We start from the raw sequence: 21,378 nt of genomic DNA on the forward strand, positions 1-21,378 counted from the left end.
CCTGACTACCCTCTTTCTCTGTCAGAAGTCATTGCTCCCACCTGCACATCACACAAAGTTTCTTTAAAGGAGAGAGAATCTGACTCCCCTAAAAGCAGAAATACCTCCTGCTCATTTATCCCAAGCTAGCAGACTTGTGTAAATGGTGCTTATTTGGCCTGTGTCCCTGCTTGGGACCCTGAGTCTGTGATGGAAGTACCTTTCCTTAGGCCTGGGAGAACCGGGGCCTGGCCGTGGAGTGTGCCCAGCCCAGTGAGGCACTGCCAGGGACTATTGTTAGATGCTATAGCAATGCCAGACTCCAAGGTGTCTGCTCTGGTGCCCCTCCCGCAGAAGGGAGGGCCTGAGGGAGCTCCAGCTGCTGCTGACCAGAGGGCTGCTGAGGGAGTGAGGAATCAGTGGGCAGGAGACCCACAGAAGCTTGCCACACTGGGGAAACTAGAATCAGGTGGCTACAACAGAAGGGGCAGAGTGGAGTCACGCTGGGGAGCCTCAGTAAAGATGAAGCCCACCAGGCCTGAGCTTTATTGGTTGATCCTTCTGGGCTACCATCATTCCAGTCAGTCCACCAAAACAATTGGAGCACATCCCACAATCCAGGGTGTTGGGGTGGGGATGCCACTGCTTGCTGGTAGGGGAACTCTCTGCTCTTCCTCTTTTTCCTGGAGATTTCTCAAGAAGGGAGCTAGGGAGACCTGGCATTGATGGCACTGCCCCTCCCCAGCCCCCGGGAGGTGGGGCCCAACACCTCTGCACTTGCTGAGAAGGCAGCAGGGTCAGGCTTGCTGCCCCTGGGCTGGAAATGAGGCTAAGAGGTGGAGCTGGTGTCTCTGTGTCACTTGCTAGGGGTTCTCCCTCTGGCTCCTACCTTCCTTCCCACCAGGGCCTTGACTGCCATTCGACACAAGGGGAAGTGCATTATGTATGGTCCTGCTCTCAGCTTCTGGCTCTGAGCCGCACCAACTTCATCTTCCCTCCAGAGTGCCAGCAGCACCAGCATCTGTGGCTGTTTGGACCTTCCCACCCCCTTCATGACGCTAGCAGCTCTGGAAGTCCCATGGGGAATGTGGGAGCCAGGGCTCTCCACAGGGCAGCTAAGCCTCACAGTGGTACCTGGGGGCAGCAGTGCAGTTCCCTACAGCTAGCTTCCTCCACCCTTCTTGGGTGCACACATTCACAAGAAGAGAAAGATCTGAAGCTGTCCGTGAGATGGGCTGTGTTTCCCATCCCCAAGGGAAGAGACCCTATTGCCTGGTCTGTTAAGGAAAGGAGATAAGATGGCCAAGTAGAAGGAACTTGTCTTGGGAGTCATGACCACTTAGCATCTACATGAGCTGATGCAGAGACACCCCTCCACCCCCCCACCCCCCTGCCAAAGGGTCTTTAGGATTCACTGAGATGTTCCTGTGAAGTTCTGGCATACAGCTGGTCCCAAAGAAAAGAAGCCTCCTTTTTCTCCTCCTAGATCTTTCTTTGACAAACAGCAGCTGTCAGTGCTCCCCCGATATCTCAGGGAAGGAGCAGAAGTATGCAGTCACTTCCCACCCTAGCCCCACCCCAGCCCTTGCCAGGCATCACCCCTCCCACTGTGGCGCCAGAGAGCTTTGCCTCTGGTTTGGCTCCCTAGTCTAGTTGGAGGGACAGCCGTTGGCATCATTGAGCACCACCCCCAGCCAGACCAAACACTTCTAAACATCCCCCTGGACAGTGACACTGGCTTTGCACAGGGCATCAGGAAGCTGGGATGGGATGGGGTAGGGAGGTGGTTAGGAGCCAGTAAGAAAAAGGTAGAAAGCACTGCTTCATTCCTGTGTACTCATCAAGGACCATTGGTTGAGGCCCCCTCCTGTGGGTACCTGGTGATGCCAAGGGGCATCTGTGTCTATCTACAAGGTGGTCTCCATTTGTGTCAGGCCCAGGGTCCTCAGCTTCAGGCCTAGAAGTCCCCAACAGTGGGCAGCAGCTTCCTGCAGGAATACTATGGAAATCCCATAGGAACCAGTGGATAGCCAGGCAGCAGTTTCAGCCATTTCCACCCCCCTGCTAGCTTCCAGGGACATCTGGGGGCTGCTGATTCCAGGGATCCAGGGATTGGGACAGGAAGTTTTACTCAGCCCACTCAGGCCTGTGGCCAGATCTGTGCACCTCTTGCTTTCCAGCAGTAAACACTGCTGGCCTGCCCACACTGTCAGGTCCCCAGCCCCTAACTCCTCCCTACCCTCGGGACCTCCAGGCCCCATTTTGCAGCCAGGGCTCCAGGCCCCAGTGTAATGTGCTCCCTGCTGTGTGGTCCAGCCCTATGGGGCAGTTCCCAATTTCCTCCTTCCCACATCTGCAGCCCCAGGTCGGGTGGTGAGGCACAACACTGCACCATTTGCGAACGTGTTCCACAAAGTGTCGTGTGCTGGTAATTGATTATTAAGAAAATGCAGCTGACCTTCATGTGCTCAAGCCTAAGTCCTTGATAAGAAGAGGAATCGCCCTGTGTCTCCTACCTCCTATGTCTTCCCCTTTCCTTAGTGACATCCAGTGTGAAAAGAGAGGAGGGTCAAGTCTAATCCTATTGAAAAAGCCAACCTCAAGTCTCTCCATCCCTGGCTCCTATCCCCCTCTCTCCGTCACCTGTACCCTGGCCTGGAGTCAGTGACAGGGAGACTACAGCTGGAGGCACAGGAAACTGTGGGACCCGGGGAAGTCTAATCTGCCCCTTGGGCTCACAGCTGGGGTGCCGGTTGGTGGGGGGAAATGCAAGGGACACTGATTTGGAATCTGTACCATTACTGCACCACAAGGATAAGAAATCATCCATAAGTGTGGGGAGGAGTACATGAAAGGGAGCTGGGGCCCAAACTCATTCTCCCAACGAGACGCCTGAGGCAGAGTACATAGAAATCAGCACCCAGGATGACTCTGCCTTCTCGAAGCCAGACTGGATTTCTTCCCATCTTCATTGGAGATTTTCCCTATAATATTTTATTATGCAAGTGTCAAACACACAGCAAAGCTTGAGGATTGTACAGTGAACACCCAAATACCCACCATGTGGAGTTTCCATTTTACTGTACTCCTCTATCACATGGTTCTGTCCACCAGTCCATCTTAACCTGTTGATGCATTTCAGAGCTAGATGAAAACAGTACGTTTCCTTATTGGGGTTTTTAATTATAAAGGTAATACATGTGCAGATAAATTTAAAAATACATAAAAACAGTTTGCTTTTAGTCTTCTTTCCTCCACCATTAAAGCATCTATCCTCCCAGGAGTTTTTGGGCTTACACAAACAGAGGCACATGTGTATTTCAGTATGGCAGGAATCTGGTGCTTTAGGATATGGGATCATACACATTTACTGATCCGCCACTTGCCACACTTGGAGTCTCAGGTGAGAGGTAGACTGATGATGTGCCATCTGCTTTTTCTGTTCTTGTCACCCTTTCAGGTGAGCCTGTGAGTTAGCTTGATGTTAGCCAAAAATGACCGCAGGTTGTTGTGGCCTGGAAGCTGAGAGTGACTTCTCTCACAGCTCATATGTACAGAGACTTTAAAATGAGCTGGTCCTATCTTAGGCTTTTTCCTCAGCGTTCCTGCTAGGGAACTTGGGGGCACATTAGCCCTCTAGGCTGTGAAGAATCCTCATTTTCTGGGTCCCAGATGTTTTCCTTCCCACCAGAGTAATCAGGGAACACCCAGAAACAGCAGTGGAGGGGGCACCAAGTGGAGGATTTCAGACCCTGCATCACAAACCCCCAATTTAGGCAAGATGTTTGACTTTTCTGGCTTCTCCTGAAGGCAGATCCTCCTTTGCAAGATAGAAATAGCACATATGCCCTGCCTGGTGCATGAAATTGTGAGGCTGGATTGAACACACACACACACACACACACACACACACACACACACACAGTCTCAGTACCATTGGCAGTCCTCAGGAACAACTGAAATCTGTTAGTAGTGAGGAACTGATCCTGCTTCAAGCTTTCCTTTCTTCACATCCATAACCCCACCGTCTCAGAATTTCTCCTGTAGTTTAAGTTTAGGACCTTTTAGTTTTCTACCTTCTTGGATTCCAGTTGAATCTCTATCCCACATCTACCTCTATCATCCACATCTCTCCCCTCAACCCCAGATCCAGGCTCCAGTGGACTCTTGGAGGTTCCCATCAGCATGTCCCAATGGAGACACCTGGTCGACACTCCCACCCAACTCTGAACTCACTTCTCATACCTGTCTTCCTCTTCCTGGGCCCCCTCTCATAGTGATGAACCCCTGCCACTTGTCCAGCTGCCCTGGTCAGCCCATGCCATTGCTCCCTCCTTGCCCCCTGGGGCTAATGCAAGCCCTGAATCCTTCCCTCCTGCATTGCTGTGTTGGCCTGCAGAGTGGGCTCCACATCCCTGAGCTCTGCAGCCCATTCTCCAGTAGTCAACAGAGACTAGCTGTGATCAGAATGCATCTCCAGGGCCCCTCGGTGAACCAGATGAAGCCCAGGTACCACGACAGAGCACAAACTCATCCTGGGGGACTTGGTCTCACCTCCCACTGTGGCCCCACATCTCAGCACATGCTATGGCAAGCCTCCTGCTGTTCCATTTGAAATGCCCTTCCCTGAGCAGTCCCCACCCTGATAAAGGCAGCAGTCATACCCTCATACCTGGGCTTCTATGCATAAGGCTTCCTAGAAATTCCCATGCTGTTCATTTCCATTTTCTTGTCAGTTTCCCCTGTGAGACTAGAACTTCAATCCTGATACCGTGGCTTATCTACTGAGTTGCCAGTGTCCTAGAAATTTAATAAAGCGCTGCTGACTCAGCCATGGTGCTCTCCCATTCTGCTCTGGCTTTTCCAGCTGTGGCTGTGCTAAGGGCCTGGGGTGTGCAGTAGCTTCCTTCTATTCCTTTTTTGTGAGGCAGCTTTTTTTTCTTCTTTCTTGAATTGGGTTGTAGTAGCATTTAGGACCTTCACAATGTCATGCTGCTGCCATCTCTGTCTAGTTAACAAACATTTTCAAAAGAAAACCCCTCGCATGATTGTACTTTTATCTAAAGTATAGTACGGGGATGCCTGGGTGGCTCAGCGGTTGAGCACTTGCCTTCGACTCAGGGCATGATCCCGCTGTGCCGGGATTGAGTCCCACGTCGGGCTTCCTGCATGGAGCCTGCTTCTCCCTCTGCCTGTGTCTCTGCCTCTGTGTGTGTGTGTGTGTGTCTGTCATGAATAAATAAATAAAATCTTTAAAAAAAAATCTGTCAGGAGGGTAGATCTCATCATAAGTGTTCTTACCACCAAAAAAGTGGGAAAAGAAAACCCTTTTCCCGTCACAGAGTCTCTCTCCATCCCTCCTGCCCCAGCCCAGCCCTACTTCTCGTCTGAATTGGCCTATGCTGCACACTTCAGATAATGGAGTCGTCCAGTAGATGACTGTGTGTCTGGCTTCCCTCACTTAGCATGATGTTTTCCAAGGCTGTCCACACTGCAGCCTGCCTTGGTGCTCCCATCCTTTTGCATGGCTGAGTGATACTCTGCTGTATGGGTAGATCACGTCGGTTAATCCATTTAGGTGTTGGGGGCACTTGGGTTGTTTCCACCTGTTGCCTGTTGTGAATGATGCTGCTATGGACATGCATGCCCGAGCAGTTGCTGGAGCTCCTGCCTCTTCCATTCCCTCTTGCCTCGCATCCCATCGCAGTGCCTTGCCATACCCCATGCACCTGGTCCGTGTGTGTGTGTGTGTGTGTGTGTGTGTGTGTGTGTGTGTGTTTGGGGGAATGTATTCAGGGAAAGTTTGCCTCTGCTGAGTGCCTGTTCGCTTTCAAGCCCTTTTCACCCTCCATCCCCTGGCCACGTATTTGGTAATTAATCCCATTTTGTCTTCAGATAATTACTGTGTGGTGTGCCTGTCTTGTCTCTGCACTAAGGGCCTTCAGACCAAGGTACCCCTTGGGTTCTATTTCGCTTACAGAGCCTTGCCCGCTTCAGGTGACCCACGCAGTCCTGACCTGCTTTGTGTCACCTGTCTGCTGGCAACTGATCCTCTCCTCTGTCCTCCCTTTGCAGACGATGTGCTGACAAAAGACGCGGGGGAGTGTGTGATCTGCCTGGAGGAACTGCTTCAGGGGGACACGATAGCCAGGCTGCCCTGCCTGTGCATTTATCACAAAAGGTACGAAAGGGCCGCCAGGGCCAGCTCAGCCCCATCTGAGATCCCAGAGGGCTCCTTCCCTGAGGTGGGCAAGAGAAAGGCAGACCCTCATCACTAGCCGTCCAGTCCTCTTTGCTTGTGGGATGACCTCTCCTCCTGCCAAGGGCTCAAAGATCAAAGGTGTGAAAATGCCAAGTGCAGGGCAGAGCAGGTGTTTGGATAGTGAGGGCTGACAAGGAGACCTGTGGAGCGCCACAGGTTGGAGGCACTCAGTATCCCACCTGCAAGGTTGATTCTCCATCCATCTCCCTGAGCTTTTTCTTCTTCCATGGGCCCCTCTGCTCCACAGCGTGAGGACCTCATCTGTGCCAGAGGAGCAACATGGAGGGGTATGTAGGCTGCCCCTGCACCCGCGCCTTCTCCCCAGAGGGCCAGAGGCAGGAATAGCTGATACCTGTGCAGCCACGGCTCTAAAAGCTACTATAATTAGCAGGGCTGAGAGTCGTCCTCAGGCTCCAGTATGAGCCTTGTTCTTGTTTCCAGCTAGAAAGAAGACACCTCCTTACCCAAGATGGGAGGACACTCTGTGCCATCTGCTCTTGGCTTCTTGAGTCCCAGAGCTGCTTCTGACACACAGGCTTTTTCAAAGCCTGACTCACAGGGCTACTGGCCACGAGGCAGTTGTGGTGCCTGGCACACAGATGTAGCTGGTGCACGAGAGGCTGGCTCTGGAAGAGAGGGTCTTGGCCTGGGCCCAGCACAGATTGCTCTAGTGCCCCAGGGAGGCACCACTCAGAACAAGAAGATGGAAATCTTTGGCTCTGGGGGAGAATTATGTAAATTATCAAAAATACCCAGATGTTGGCTTACAAATCAGAAAGCTATATTGGGGCAATCTCTGTTCCCTTCTGGTTCAGATGGTCTTTCTATAAACACTAGAGACTAGGGTTTCACTGTCAGCCTCCTGTCTGGCCCTCCCCAGCAACGTCACTAAGCCAGAGAGGTGGTCCTGCCCTTCTCACCTTCTCCAAGAAAGGCTCCATGCCATCCACCACCCACAACTGACCAAGGCAGGTAGAGCTGGGCAGGGGGGGTGTCTCCTGAGAAGTCCCACCAGGGAGGAAGCCTCAGGGCTGCCCCTTTGATCAAAGAGGGGGCTCTCAAGACCCCAGAGCTTAGAGCAACAGTCAGCCTGCTGGGTCTCGGTTCCTGTCCTCTGTGTGCTTGAAACCGGAGACACGGTGGGCTTACTGGCCTGCTCCACTGTCCTGCCCTCACCTTCTCCCTGCTAGCTGTTGCCACCCTCTGGGCTCCATGCAGGCAAGACCCTGGTCCCTCTCAAGGCCACAGTCTCCCCCACCCCCTGCAGCATCCAGATCCACCCAATCCTGTACCCACCATGCCAGGCTGTTGCCTCAGGCTGAGCCAAGATCAGTCCTGGGGTTCTCCCTTCTTCCTGCTTCAAAAAGTGGGTGTCTGGGGACACAGTTGTTTTCCCCTGAGGTCCTCACAAGCAAGATTTAGCAAACCTCTACTCAGAAGCCTGACCTGGGAGAGCGCCCCCTAAGGAATGGCCTGGTCAGCCGGTAACAAATGTCTCCCCTTGCCCACCTCCCTGCCTCAGTTGCATAGATTCGTGGTTTGAAGTGAACAGATCTTGTCCAGAACATCCCGCTGACTGACCCTGCTGGGCTCGCTTGCTGACTCCTCTCAAAGGTGAGCCCATGGTTGGGGGGTGCTCCAGGCTCAAGGCCTGGAATCAGGTCACTCTGGGGCCTGGAAGATAGGGGGCTCAGTTGTCCTTACACACCCCACCAAGAGGGGAGCATCTTATCAGTTAGTGGTTCTGTTGGGGGAGGGGATGTGACTCCCTGGGAAGGATAGGAAATACAAACTCACATGGTTAAGAAGGAGAACCTGCTAAGCAGAATTAGATTAGTTGGGAACAGACCAGTATATTCCAGACATCTAAAATGAGTCTCTCCTAAAATGAGGTTCAGAAAGATCCCTTGGAATGTGCCAGGTAGGAGAAGCAGCAGCAGCACGAGCTCTGGGACCAGACACTGGGTTTGCACCCAGCTCTGCCTCATGGTTGAGGAGCAGCTCGAGCAAGTCCTGCCTCTCAGAGTCTCTGCTTCTTTTGGGCCAGGGAGATAATCTCACACCCTATACCCATATGGACATCCCACTTATTAAACAAGACAGCTGTGGGATGGTCTGTTGTCCTCTGCAGTGCTCATCAGTGATCATTTCACTGCTGGTTCTTCCCGCCTGCAAGCCACCTGCCTCTCTCTCTCACACATGCGCGCGTACACACACACCGCTTCCAGATGAATCACTGCAGCAGGCCAGCGCAACCTTCCACACCAAATATGCACACATGGTCCCCTATGTAACCATGTGGTCTGCCTTTCTATCTCTTCCCCAGGGAACCCTGCTTTTTTGCTGACCATCCTGTCCTGTCCCCCATCCTACCTGTCCCTTGTGAGTTCTGGGCTGGCACTTTGTTTTTTTCTGGCAAACAAACAAAAACCACAGAGAAACTAAAACCCCGACTCCACCTCATTTCACAAAGGTTTTGGGGCCTCTTTTCTTTTCTCTCTCTCTCTTTCTCTTGTTTTTGTGTGTTTGTTTTGTTTTCCTTTGTTCTTCATTAGGTTTATTTTATTTATTCCAAGTAAACTCCCAGAACAGCTGATGATGTCAGACAAATCAGGGACATTTGCTCTTTTTACCTTCCCCTCAAAAACTGAGGACACGGGGAGAAGAAAAAGCAAGGGTGAGAGTGAGGCAGAGGGACTAGGCCGGCGCCAGAGTGGGAGTCCAAATCCCGGCGTGACGTTTGGCTTCGGGCCCCAGCGCAGAACCACAGACACCCGGCCAGCCTCGGCGGGATGCACGCCGCTGGACTCGGCCACCACAGCGCGACTTACATGTTCCGGTCCACACAGGGACAGCCAGCCCCCGTTCCCAAGAGGAGGCATCGGACACGGGCAGAGCTGAGCTGGGGACGCCAGTGGGAACAGGGCACCCCTTCTGCACTGACTTCCAGAAAATGGTTCTCCCTTTCTCCCTGAGGACACCAAATTGGACGACAGCGAGTTTGAGAGAAGAATCAACTGCTATCCTTCCCCTCATCCCTCATCCCGAGAGGGAAGGGGCATTTACTTTTACACCTTTGAAAGGCGTTGTGGGTCTGTCTAAAGTGTTTACAAAAAAAAAAATTATAAAAAAAAGTCTAGTGTCGACTGGTGTTTTCCCTCGTGATGTTTACAGATTGCTGTCTGCTGCCCAGCTAGAACCCACTCGGTGATGGAGACGAGCAGGGCCATGCATTCTGCTGGCGCATGGTCTCCTCCTGCGCCTGCGTGGCGCCCTCCCATCAGCCCTCTATCACCAACTGCTCTGCCTTGGGTGGTTTGGTTTTTGTTTTGGGGTTTTTTGTTTTTGTTTTTTCAGTTATTTTCCCCCCTCCATTTTTTTGGCTTGGTTTTGCACTTTTCTCCCCTTGGGACCCTGATAATGTAACTTCATTGCCAAAAAAAAAAAAAAAACACCCCATCAAGGAGCTTCTCTTGTTTCCCTTTCCCTCTCCTCCTTCCCTCATGGTTCTGGTCGGTTCAGAGGATTTAACAATCACAAGTGTCCTGCAAAAATGCCGGAACATTTTTCTTAGACCCTTGTGGATTTTTTTTCCCCAGAAAAAACTTAAACAGACAAAAGACTTATTAAAGGAATATGTACAGTTATCCTTGTTTTCAGGCAGTCTGTTTGAGAACATTTTAGCCATCGATGTTCATAAGTGGCATCAGCCATGCAAGATAGGTTTCTGTATTTATATATTAAAATACAAAAAAAAAACCTTATAAAATGTTAAAAAAAATGTTCAAAGCTTGGGGGAAAAGCTTTCTTCATTAGTCAAGGTGTTTTGATATGGTATTAAAATGTCTAATAAAAGATGCACTGTGTGACTTTATTTTACTGAGGCATTGTTACACAATCAAGCAATGGAGGCTGAAGACCTGTCCCCCACTCCCTCACCTACCTCCTTAGCCTCCCTCCAGGCTGCTATTTGGCACTACAGGAGTGTGAAGTGGTCCTTAGAACAGCCCTGCCTGAGCAGAGGGAACCTGGCAGGTCCCACCCGAGTCCACGAGGGCGACTGACCCTCCAAAGCATCGCAGAGTCAGTCTGCCGTCACCTGTGGAGCAGTTGGGACAGAACTCCTCAGGAAAGATCTCCAGGGGCAGAAGACCTTGCGGCCAGTGGCGGCTGCAAGGGTGCGGCTTCTTCCAGGTATCGGCCCAGTCCCCGCCCTCCTCCTCAGCTCCCTATCCCACGTCCCGTCCTGCCCTGCCTGTTGCTCAGTCTGCATCTCAGTGCTGACTCATGGGCATGCTTCATTGAGGCCCAGAAGGAGGCCCTGCTTTGGGGCTGAGCCAGCTCAGAGCCCTTGAACTAGAACCAGCCACTCAGGGCTCACAAGAGTTGGCACACCTCGAGCTGGGCGGGAAGCTCAGAGCAGGGGTAGGACGCATGCCCGGCCTCTGTCCCTGTGCCAGACAGGCTCCTGGAGCAGCATTCCAGAGTCTCCTGCAGAGCCTGCAAAGGAAAGCTCTGGAGGGAGATGCCTCCAAGCTTCTCCAATCACACCCCTCCTCGAGCCTCATGTGCTGTTGCCTCTGAGGGCTCTAACTCCGCCAGGTCTTGGCTCTGCCATCATCTTCTGTCACATGCTTCCTGAAGCACCTACTCTGTGCAAGGGCAGTGCAGGCCAGTGGACAAATGTGAACCAAGGCCCAGGCTCGCTAGGCATGTTCAGAGAACTGCTAAAGAATTTGTGGGTCTGAGCCTGGGCCTTAGTGTCAGACCCAACTGGCATGGGGACTCCCCGGGGACCATCCGTCCTCATGGCGGCAAGAGCATGAGCTCTAAACTGCGTGTGGGTTCCTCTGGTAGAATGATGTGGGGGAGACAACTTCATTCTGGATTTCAGACTCAATCGCATGTGAGTAGGGACAAAGCCGCCCAGCTCTGAGGTCACCGGGAGGGTCAGGGAGTCTGCCCAGAAGCCCCTGGCACATGCAGAGCAGGCTTCCTCATAGTTCTGTCATCGCAGAGAGCACTGTTCTATTCACAGCACCTCCTGCTTCTGCCTGGCAACTGTGTCTCCCTGTTCTAAATTTAATTCCTCTAGCAGAACTGGCCCTGGAGATTTCCTTGCCTGACCCCTGGGCCTGGAGGCAGAGGCCTTTAAGACCACCTTGGTGGCTTAGGCCCGGTGGCCCTGGCAGCACCCTGGGTGAGCCAAGTGGGCCTGGAGGCAGTGGGGGGCAGGCTGGAGCCCACGCTGGGTGCTGGGTGCACTGGGCGCTATTCCAGGCTCCTGGGGCTGGTGCCTATCCCCACCCCCAACGACTTCCACTCCCACCCAGCACACAGCAGCCCTCTGCTGGCTGCAGCGTCCTCAGAATCCACCCGGGTTGCCGGCTCCTCAGGTGGGGGTGGTCAGGGTTTGTCCAGGCTTCCCAGGTAGGACTGGTCTGTCATTCATGCGCAATCCAGGCAGCTCTCCCAAGCTCTATCTTTCTGGGAGGGGAGGGAACCGGTAGGAACTGCAAGGTGGCTTCCATCCCCTCCCTCCACTAAGGACCCAGGACACTTTGGGGGCTTCCTGGGCAGAAGCACCTCACTGAGACCATTCACCTAGCAGCCATTTCACAGTGTTGAGGTTTTTCTAACATTGTTCGGCTTAGTAGATGCTAAATTCTATAGGTAAATGGTGTCAAGAAATGTGTAACTCAATTCCAGATGGTTCCCCAGAAAGTACACACACAAAGCAAATAAGGCAAAAATAGTCACTTGAATCTTCAAGGGCTGGTATTTCAGTGAACAGTGTGCTTGTTCTTTCAGCTCATCAAAGAAGAGTCATCCCCAGTAAGGGGAGAAACCTCCATTGCAGACTTCTCCCCTGGGCTCGGGGGCAAGGCAATCCATGTGGAGGCAGGGTGTGAGTGAGCTGTGTGTCCAGATGTATGAGGCTAACACTAGATCGGGTGGGTGGGTGGCTTGGGGAGAGCCAATGAGGCTTGCCCCCACACCACCGCTTGGCACAGAGACTGCTCTCACACAGCACGGGTAGAAATGTACTAAAGGGGCAAACTGGGCTCAGTCCAGGAGTAGCTTCCAAGAACCAAGTTTGGCTGAGAAGTCCCAGAAGGCAGCCTCTGCCCAGGGCCTGGAAGGCTGATGGGGAGAGGCAGGGAGGGGTCCAGAGGGTGGAGGCAGCAAAGGAGCTCAACCGTGGCTTGTAAGGGTGAGGTGAGCTGGGAAGGTCCCACCGGCCTCCCTGCTTTGATCAGGCCAAGGCCACGGGGCAAGGGAGACAAGCCCGCATGATAGGCTCCTGGGATGGAGTTTAAATGAGAGTTTCCGGGACCCTGAGCCTCCCCCACCCCAACCTTGGGAAGGTGGGAGGGAGGGAGGTGTCCCTGGGCAGAGCACTACAGGCCCCATCAGAGGTTGAGTCCTGAGCAGATCCTATGGTGTCGGGCGCCCTCTCGTGGGCTTCGGAACAACTGACCAGTGTGCAGGACAAGTGGTGGGGCCAGAGATCCTAAGGGTCAGGTAGGCCCAGGGGAGGGCAGATTCTGACTTTGAGGGTAAAAAGCTAGTAATATAATCCATCACACCAGGGAGAAGTAGAATACAAGGAGAAAATCTTCACTTCAAACTGGCAACAGCCACTTGAACATGTTCAGAACGCTCTTAGGCCCAGGCCAGGCTCAGTTGGGTAGTCTGTCATGAGGGATGTGGGCTATGGGCAAGGCCTCGGGCACTGGGGTTTTCACCAGCAGATGGGACAGGGACCCTGTCCCTGAAAGCCACTTTCTGTAGCCTAAGCCATACTGGGCCCCTCCCAGGCAGGGGAGGAGGGATGAGAGACAAGGACAAAAGACAGAGAACCTGACGGAGGTGGGGAGGGCAGGCACAGCAGGCCATTCAGTTACTGTCTGCTCACCCCCAGGCTGCTGCAAATGGGGTTCTGGTTTATTTCAGGGGCACAAGGAGACCCTCACCAGGAAAGGCATGTTCCTGTCACCAGGCAGGTGGAGTAGGGCTAAGGGAGCTGAGTCTCTGAGGCCTTGCAGGGAGGAAGCAGGGAGGACCAGACCAAGAGGAAGACCAAGAGGCCTTGCTTCTGAGGAAGCAGGGAGGACCAGACCAAGAGGAAGGCAGGTAAGGAGCCCAGCAGTTCTGAGCCAAGGCAGAACTGTCCTGTGACAAGAAGGAAGGTTCTAGAACAGGAGGTTCCGCTGTCTGGAGCTTGTGGGCCAAGTGCTGGGAGCCCCTCACAGCACCTTGCCTGGGTTCATGAGGCCTTGGGGATCCAGCATGGCCTTCAGCTGCCGCATGGTCTCCATGCCCACGGCACCCACCTCCTCCTGGAGTAGCTGCTGCTTGCCCAGCCCAATGCCATGTTCCCCGGTGCACGTCCCATGGAGTGCCAGTGCCCGCCTGGGCGGCAGTGAAGAGATCCTCAGCGGGGTGCTCCTCCCCACCCCCCACCCCACTCCCTGCCAAGGGTCCTGCTCTTACCTGCCCAGCTGTTCTCCAAAGGCCATGACCCTGCGGACCTCCTCGGTGTCCTCTGGGTCCACCAGCAGAATGCAGTGGAAATTGCCGTCACCCACGTGTCCAACGATGGTTCCTGGGGGCCCAGAGGACAGAGCTGCTGCCCCAGCCCTGCTGTCCTCCGCTTCCCCTCCCCTCCCGCGTTTGGGGGCGTGCAGACCTGTGAGTCCCGAGGCCTTCAGGTCCTCCTTGGTTTGCACCAGGATCTCCGGCAGCCGGGAGATGGGCACACACACGTCGGTGGAATAGCCCTAGGTGGGAGCAGGTCTGTGAGGCTGTCCCCGCTCGCCCCGTCACCAGCCGGAGGTAAGAGGTCATTGTGGTCAAGGCTAAGAGCAGCTCAGAGGAGGCCTGGCCTCACCCACAGAAACTAGCTGCTCTGCTCTGGGCCCGTTGCCCCTGGACAACCGGACAAATGGCGAGAGGGTGAGTTCCCAGACCCGCCCGCAGAGGCCCTCCCAGCTCCCACCTTGCAGGGACCCCGGGGGCCCCCTAGCTGCCCAGAGCCCAGTCAGCCTGACCCCTCCCACCTCATCATCTCCCTCGGGCCACCTCCACGTTCACAGCCCCTAGGAGCGTGCCCAGGCCCCGCTCAGGGCCGGCGCCCCTCCTGAGGGTTCCGCAGACAACCACCTTCCCGCTTAGTGCCTGGGAAGAGCTGGGCAGGGCAGTGCTGCCCGGTGGGTCTCCGCCTGCTGCTCCAGACAGCGGGGTGGTGGGGCTGGGGGGCCACCTCCGGCTCAGCCCGACTCACCTTGCAGCCGGGCCGCAGGGCCAGGGCCGCGTACCAGGCGCTGTGCCGTGCGGCCCACAGGCGGCGGCGCTCCTCAGCCTCCTTGGCCCAGGAGAAGAGGGAGGCTCCGTTGTGCCCAGCAATCTCCTCTGCAGGGGAGCAGGGTTTGTGGACCCGGGGCCTCACTCTGGCCAGCCTGCGCCCCCCACCCCATGGCACCCCAGCACACCTGCCCGCTGTATCTGCTCGGCCAGCGCCTGCTCGGAACCGTGGAACTCGAGGAAGAGGGTGGGCGCCACGGGGCAGTTCAGCTGGCTGTGCCTGTTGCAGGCATCCATCATGACCTCATCCAGAAACTCTGGGGCCAAGGAGAAGGCCGGGGAGGGGAGGCCCAGACTTCAAAGGCTGCCTCTTCCGGGGAGCCCACCTAGACTGCCCAGCCCCCAGCTCACCGATGCGGGCCACGGGCACTGCGGCTTGAAGGATGTGAACGGTGGTGTCTACAGCTGCCTGGACACTGGGAAACGCACAGGTGGCGGCCACCGTGGCCTCAGGGACAGGGTGCAGGCGCAGGGTGGCAGCTGTGATGAGTCCTAGTGTCCCCTCAGAGCCCACAAAGAGCCCCGTGAGGTTGTAGCCAGCAGCGCTCTTCCTGGACCCCGGGGACACAGAAGGTAGGTGAGTGCCCAGCCATGAGACGATGGGTTTCTAGCCATAAGCCTGAGCTGGAAGCCCAGCATGGTCCCCCAGGCCCCCGCCAGGCGGGGACTTGGCCGGCCTGCCATCGAGGCAGGTGTTTCCTTGCATAGCCCAAACTGGCCTGGTGTGGGAAGAACCCCCAAACCTTCAACGTCTCAGCCCCCTCAGAAGCCTGAGGAGGCCTCAGTTCCCGGGGGTGGAGGGTGCTCACCGGAAGTGACGGCCTAGGCCTGCAGTGTGAAGCAGCTGGCCGCCAGGCAGCACCACCTCCAGATTCAGCACGTTGTCACGCATCGTGCCATAGCGCACAGCGTTGGTGCCCGAGGCCCCGGTGGCCACCATGCCACAGAGAGAGGCATCTGCGCCTGGGTCTGGAGGGCAGAGTGCAGGCAGAAGGCAGCCTGGGGCAAGTGCCCAGAGATACAGGGGTCCCCTCAAGCCCCCAAAACAGCCCTGCCACCTGGGAGCCCTCAGGGCCCCAGAAAAGGGCCTGAAGTTCTAGCCTACCCACAGGAAACCAGAGGCCACTGTCCCGCAGGTAGGTGTTGAGAGCGTTGCGGGTGACGCCTGGCTCCACCACCACAGAGAAATCTTCTGGATTCAGCCTCAGGATTCGGTCCATATGGGTCAGGTTGATGCAGACACCACCCTGACAGGAAGGGCGCCAAGTTGCTGATTGATCTCCATCTTCCCAGGGCCAGGCCACATTCCATAGGACCCCATCTAGGGACTGACCTGGCGGCCAGTCTGGAGCCCCCAGGCGGCAGGTAAGGCAGGGTGGAGGCAGCCACAAATGTGACACATGGGAGGGGGCCAGAGCCCAAGCAGGACGGTGGGGGGATGCGGGGGAAGGGGGCGCTGCATACCTGCACCGCACAGACACCACCTTCAAGCCCCGTGCCAGTGCCAAATGGGATGATGGGCACTCCTTGGCTGTAGCACAGGGCTGCCAGCCGGCTGACCTGTTCCACATTCTGGGGCCACACCACGGCATCTGGAGGTTGGCACCTAGAACCAGACCCTCAGCAATTTCTGGGAGCGTAGCACCCTCTAGTCCTGCTCTTGTCTAAGGAGCCCCAAGATATCACAGGGCCTGAGGCTACAGGGCGGGGGAGGGATGGATGTGCAGGAGAGGTAGAGAATGCCAGAGCCCCCCTAAAACAGATGGGTGGGGGAGAAGACAGTCCAGGACTCTTACTCCCAGCAGCCCAGCCCCCCTGGCTCTGATGGGGGAGGGCCCCCACACCTGTGCATGGACTCATCGTGTCCGTGCTGCTCTCGGTGGGCGGCAGCTGTGGACACGTGAGAGCTCCCCACAACTGCCTTCAGAGCCTCCACAAAGCCTTTGCTGAGCTCACCCTGCAAAGGAAAAACACACTGCCAGTCACTCGGAGGCACCTGTGGCAGGTCCCGGAGTGGGGCAGGGAATGCAGGCACCTCTGTCCTCCCTGCCCCCCACTGACAACACCGGAGGGCCAGCGCAGCCAGGCCTCGCCACTGGGCCCACTGGAAGCAAACCCACTCTACAAGAATGCCCCTTTCCAAACAGAACCATCGAAGTCAGTGTTTCACTTGGGAAAACACACCACGTGGGTAAAAATAGGAACCAGATTCACTCTACAAAAAAGGAACATCCCAGGGTTCCATAACATAGCTAGCCCTGCCTTAGTGGCTTGGAAAGGTTACTTATCTCTGCATTTCCTCCAACACTGTCCCAGGGACACCAGGGAACACTGAGCTAGAGATAAAGGAAGGACGGGAAGGAAAAGCTCTGTTGCCAGTCAACTGAGGTGCACCCCATCCCCACCATCCTTACCTCCCGGGCATTGTTTCAAAATGTGTCTGTACATTTGGGATCCCCAAAGAGGGCGCCCTGGAGCCCACAAGCTTTTGATTTTACACCCCCCCCCAGCCCCATTTGTAGGCAGCGGGGTGGGTGGGGGGCCTAGGCCCGCCCATCTGACTCAACAACCCCTCCCCCCCGCTTGGCATGGAGTGAGCCCCGTGATCCTCTGCTCAAGGTCACAGGGCACTGGTACAGCAAGAGCCTGCTGGAAACTTGGCACCTGACCCCCCACCCTCCAGTGGGCCTCCTCCTACCTACCTGCGCCCCCCTGGAGCAGTAGCCCCTCCGGGGGAACAGCCCCAAAGTTGCAGCAGCCCGGAGCAGACTGGCCATCTCTCGGCAACAGCCAGAAGGCCACTGAGGCAGGTGGCCAAGTGGCCGCACCAGTGAATTGACTGGGAGGAGGGTGGGGAGGGCGGGATTGCTTAAGGTCGCACGGCCTTAAGGTGGCCCCACCAGACCTTGCGGAGTCAAGCATGGCAGCAGGCACGCGTCAGTACTTCTGCAGGAGAGGAGAGGCTCACCTCACACGCAGGGAAACAGCATAGCAGCCTCTCGCTGCCTTAACGCCCTGTGCTCTGCGGTGGCTTCCCTTGGTCTTTCAAAAGAAGGCAGGCTCCACGCCATGGCCGTAAAGGTCCTGTTGGGTCAGTTTAGGGCCTTGGCACACACCCTTCCTCTCTCTTATCCTGCAAGTGTCAGCTTGTCTCACAGCAGAGACTGAGAGCAGGACTCTGAGGTGGAAAGTGCATGGAGGGCAGCCCCCGTGGCGCAGCGGTTTAGCGCCGCCTGCGGCCCAGGGCGTGATCCTGGAGACCCTGGATGGAGTCGCACGTCAGGCTCTCTGTATGATGCCTGCTTCTCCCTCTGCCTGTGTCTCTGCCTCTCTCTCTCTGTCTCTATGAATAAATAAATAAAATCTAAAAAAAAAAAAAAAGGAAAGTGCATGGAGGCAACTTCGGGATGGGATGGAATAGGGTGGTGAGGCAAGCCAGGAAAGCTCCCTGGAAGAGGAGAGCTAAGGATGTGCAGTAGTTCACCAGCTCTGTGAAGAAGACGACAGCGGTCCCTTCATCTCCACCCTCCGGTTGGGTGGATTTCAGATCCATCCTGCAGTGATGTGGCTGCCGCTCTTGAAACTCTTCCAAGCTCCGTGTTCCCTCCACAGCAAATTTGGAGAAGCATGTTGCTAACATTACTAAGATAAAGCTATTCCCAGCTTTGTTTTTCTTCTCAATTGAATCACGAATACAAACTCCTACTTGGGTCCTTCTCCCCAACCACATTTGAATGAATTCACATTTCCATTCTCAGCGTGATGCTTAACTGGCTTGTCTCAAAAAAAAAAAAAAAAAGTCTCTTTCACAGTTGGTTAGTTCAAATCAACATCCAGTGAAAGTCCACACAATGCATTTGGTTAACATGTCTCATAAATCTCTTTTCATCTCTAGCAGTTTCCCTCCCCCCACCTCACTTTTTTCTATGCTATTTATTTGTTAAAGAAACTGGGTCACTTGTTCTGCAGAATTTTCCACATTCTGTATTTGGATGATTGCATCCATGTGGTATTGTTTAATATCTTCCTGTGGTCTCTGTATTTCATGTAAATTGTTAGATCAAGATGTGGCGCTGTCCAGTACAACTTTCTGTACTAATGGAAGTGTTCTGTATCTGTGCTTCCATTAGCCACATGTAGCTAATGGTACTGGAGGTATCTATGTTTGGAAGAGAGATGCCAGGGAGCATTTGTGGCAAACCCTAAAAGAAGAACCACAATGTAAATCCCTAAGGTTGGGGAGCAGGGTCGTGACATTTGTAACAGAGACTCTATACCATTCAGATAAGTGCCCCTAGCCCACTACTAGGTCCTGGTTACAATGGTGAGTGTGCCCACAAAGACCCACTCACTAAGGCTGATTGGGCTACTGCCGTCGCTGAGTGTTCACCCTACTGCATCACTGAATCCCCCACATAGTACCATTCCTCAGGGAGACCAGCCAGCCACTTGGTCACAAGTCAATTACATTAGACCTCTTCCACTCTGAAAGGGAAGAAGTTTGAAATCAACAAAACACATATTATGTGTATGGATTTGCCTCTCCTGCCTCCATGGCCTCAGCCAGCCCTACTGTCTAAAGGCTCACAGAGTATTTGATCCACTAACATAGTATACCACATAACATCACCTCAGGCCGAACAACCCCCTTTTTTTTTGGGGGGGGGGGGGTCAGGTCAGCGGCTACTGACCTTATAGAGCAACGGTCTTTGTAAGGTACAACTAAGGCACCAACTTGGAGATGCATCTACTCAACTGTAGTGCCAGAAGAGGAAGATATTTGGGATCCCTGGGTGGCGCAGCGGTTTGGCGCCTGCCTTTGGCCCAGGGCGCGATCCTGGAGACCCGGGATCGAATCCCACGTCGGGCTCCCGGTGCATGGAGCCTGCTTCTCCCCATGCCTGGGTCTCTGCCTCTCTCCCTCTCTCTGTGACTATCATAAATAAATAAAAGTTAAAAAAAATTAAAAAAAAAAGAGGAAGATATTTTTATATAACTAACAGATAAGATAAAAGGTGAGTATCGCAGCGGTTTGGTGCCTGCCTTTGGCCCAGGGCGCGATCCTGGAGGCCCGGGATCGAATCCCACGTCGGGCTCCGGTGCATGGAGCCTGCTTCTCCCTCTGCCTGTGTCTCTGCCTCTCTCTCTCTCTCTGTGACTATCATAAATAAATAAAAATTTAAAAAATTATTAAAAAAATAAAAAAATAAAAATTAAAAAAAAGGTGAGTATCAAAATTCTTTTCAACCGTTTTTGTTTTTGTTTTAAGATTTTATTTATTAATTCATGAGAGACAGAGAGAGAGAGAGAGAGAGAGAGAGAGAGAGAGAGAGAGCAGGCTCCCTGCAGGGAGCCTTATGTGGGACTTGATGATCCCAGAACTCCCGGATCATGCCCTGAGCCAAAGGCAGACATTCAACTGCTGAGCCACCCAGGCATCCCTCAACTTTTTATTTTGAAATAATTTTAGACTTTGAGACAAATTGCAAAAATAGTCCAGGGAATTCCTATATAGTCTTAACTTGTTTTTCACTAGTGTTTACATTATACATAACCATATGTATAGTTGTCAAAACTAGTAAAACATTCATCAATAGAGAATTGGTACATTACTGAACTACAAATTTGATTTCACCAGCTCTTCCACTAATGTCCTCTTGTTTGGGTGGACAGGGGTGTTGTTTGGTCCAGGATCTAATCCATCATCTCATACTACATTTAGTTGTCTTGATCTTTTGTTTCCTACAATCTGTAATAATTCCTTAGTCTTCCCTTGTCTTTCTGACCTTGACATTTTGAGAAATACTGGTCAGTTACTTTACTGAATGTTCTTCAATTTGGATTGAAGATATTTGATATTTCTTTTTTTGATATTTTATATTTGATATTTGATTCTGCTATTTCTTATGAGTAGACTGAGGTCATGCGTTTTTGGCAAGAATACCACAAAAGCAATGCACCCTTCTCAATATATATTATATCAGCAGTTTAAGACGTCAATATGTCTTATTAGTAGTGATGTTAACTTTGATCACTTGGTTTGTAGAGGCTGAGAAAATTAAAGCCATTCCTCTTTGAGTTCAGCGTTATCACAAGTGCAGCCATCCCAGGACCCTGTGAATAAGAGCTGAACTTTACCTTACTTCAGTTACAGGAAGAAAACAGCTTGCAGCTTAACGTCCTAGAAAGCCCCTATTAGAATGAGAACAGAGCCCAAGCCAAGGGCTGGAAGCCCCTATTAGAATAAGAACAGAGCTCAACGCCCTTGAAAGCCCCATATCATAATGTAAACTGAACTTGAGAAATTCCTCCACCTTTTCTGAAGATCCCCTAGACCAGCCTATAAAAACTAAGCAGAAACGCACCTGGGGTCCAAGTCCCTGCTCCGCTGTGTCGGGTACACTTGGACCCAAGCTCAAGCTTGTAAATAAACCCTCGTGTGTTTGCATCGGTGTTGGCTCCTTGGTGGTTTCTCGGATTCGCAATCTTGGACACAACAGGTTTAGGTCATGTCTGCGGGGTTTCTGCACAGTGAAGTTAATATTTTTCTCTTTTTTAAATTAATAAATATATTGGAGTAGATATTGAAGACTGTGCAAATATCCTGTTTCACCTCACTTTCATCTGCTATTAGCATCTAATGGTGGATCTTGCCTGCAATAGTTGTTATTGTGGTATTGTGTGTTCTAATGGTGATTTTCTACTTCTCTTATTCCTTCTATATTATTTAGTTAGAATTATTCTCTAGGGAAGAGCCATCCCTTCTGCCT

General features: G+C 53.4%; 2 protein-coding genes across 7 annotated transcripts in view; one reads left to right on the forward strand and one right to left on the reverse strand.

Moving 5' to 3' along the window:
- ZNRF1 (zinc and ring finger 1) overlaps nt 1-10,098 on the forward strand; it is a 103,812-nt gene extending 93,714 nt beyond the window's left edge. Inside the window, exons 3-5 of one of the 4 annotated variants that reach the window (XM_055305796.1) lie at nt 6,055-6,160; nt 7,764-7,855; nt 8,797-10,098. In XM_055305796.1, the coding sequence (XP_055161771.1) occupies nt 6,055-6,160; nt 7,764-7,821 (164 nt within the window). In that variant the 3' untranslated portion in view covers nt 7,822-7,855; nt 8,797-10,098. The remainder of the gene's footprint in view (nt 1-6,054; nt 6,161-7,763; nt 7,856-8,796) is intronic. The other 3 variants (XM_055305797.1, XM_055305798.1, XM_055305795.1) reach the window with 3 other exon arrangements.
- Nucleotides 10,099-11,983: 1,885 nt separating this feature from the next.
- On the reverse strand, nt 11,984-17,715 carry LDHD (lactate dehydrogenase D). Of its 3 annotated transcripts, XM_055305791.1 has the most exons (12): nt 17,311-17,446; nt 16,897-16,944; nt 16,453-16,565; nt 16,073-16,214; nt 15,714-15,855; nt 15,418-15,577; nt 14,960-15,159; nt 14,737-14,865; nt 14,529-14,656; nt 13,935-14,025; nt 13,739-13,850; nt 11,984-13,657 (listed from the first exon to the last, which is right to left on the reverse strand). In XM_055305791.1, the coding sequence occupies exons 1-12, from the start codon at nt 17,383-17,385 to the stop codon at nt 13,492-13,494; spliced, it is 1,506 nt and encodes a 501-aa protein (XP_055161766.1). In that variant the 5' UTR covers nt 17,386-17,446; the 3' UTR covers nt 11,984-13,491. The 3 variants fall into 3 exon arrangements, with proteins under 3 accessions (XP_055161766.1, XP_055161769.1, XP_055161767.1); XM_055305794.1 differs by lacking the exons at nt 16,897-16,944; nt 17,311-17,446 and adding an exon at nt 17,577-17,715; XM_055305792.1 differs by lacking the exon at nt 16,897-16,944.
- Nucleotides 17,716-21,378: the final 3,663 nt, after the last annotated feature.

Source organism: Nyctereutes procyonoides, unplaced genomic scaffold, assembly GCF_905146905.1.
Source record: "Nyctereutes procyonoides isolate TBG_1078 unplaced genomic scaffold, NYPRO_anot_genome, whole genome shotgun sequence".
NCBI classification, from domain to species: domain Eukaryota; kingdom Metazoa; phylum Chordata; class Mammalia; order Carnivora; family Canidae; genus Nyctereutes; species Nyctereutes procyonoides.

What these genes read in the sequence shown, in the direction of transcription:
- LDHD (XM_055305791.1), bottom strand. Translation starts at nt 17,385, where the DNA reads ATGGCCAGTCTGCTCCGGGCTGCTGCAACTTTGGGGCTGTTCCCCCGG. An exon ending in ACTGCTCCAGGGGGGCGCAG is followed by an intron (nt 16,945 to 17,310) that starts GTAGGTAGGAGG and finishes CTTTATCTCTAG; the next exon opens with CTCAGTGTTCCCTGGTGTCC. An exon ending in GGCCTAGGCCGTCACTTCCG is followed by an intron (nt 15,160 to 15,417) that starts GTGAGCACCCTC and finishes CCCGGGGTCCAG; the next exon opens with GAAGAGCGCTGCTGGCTACA.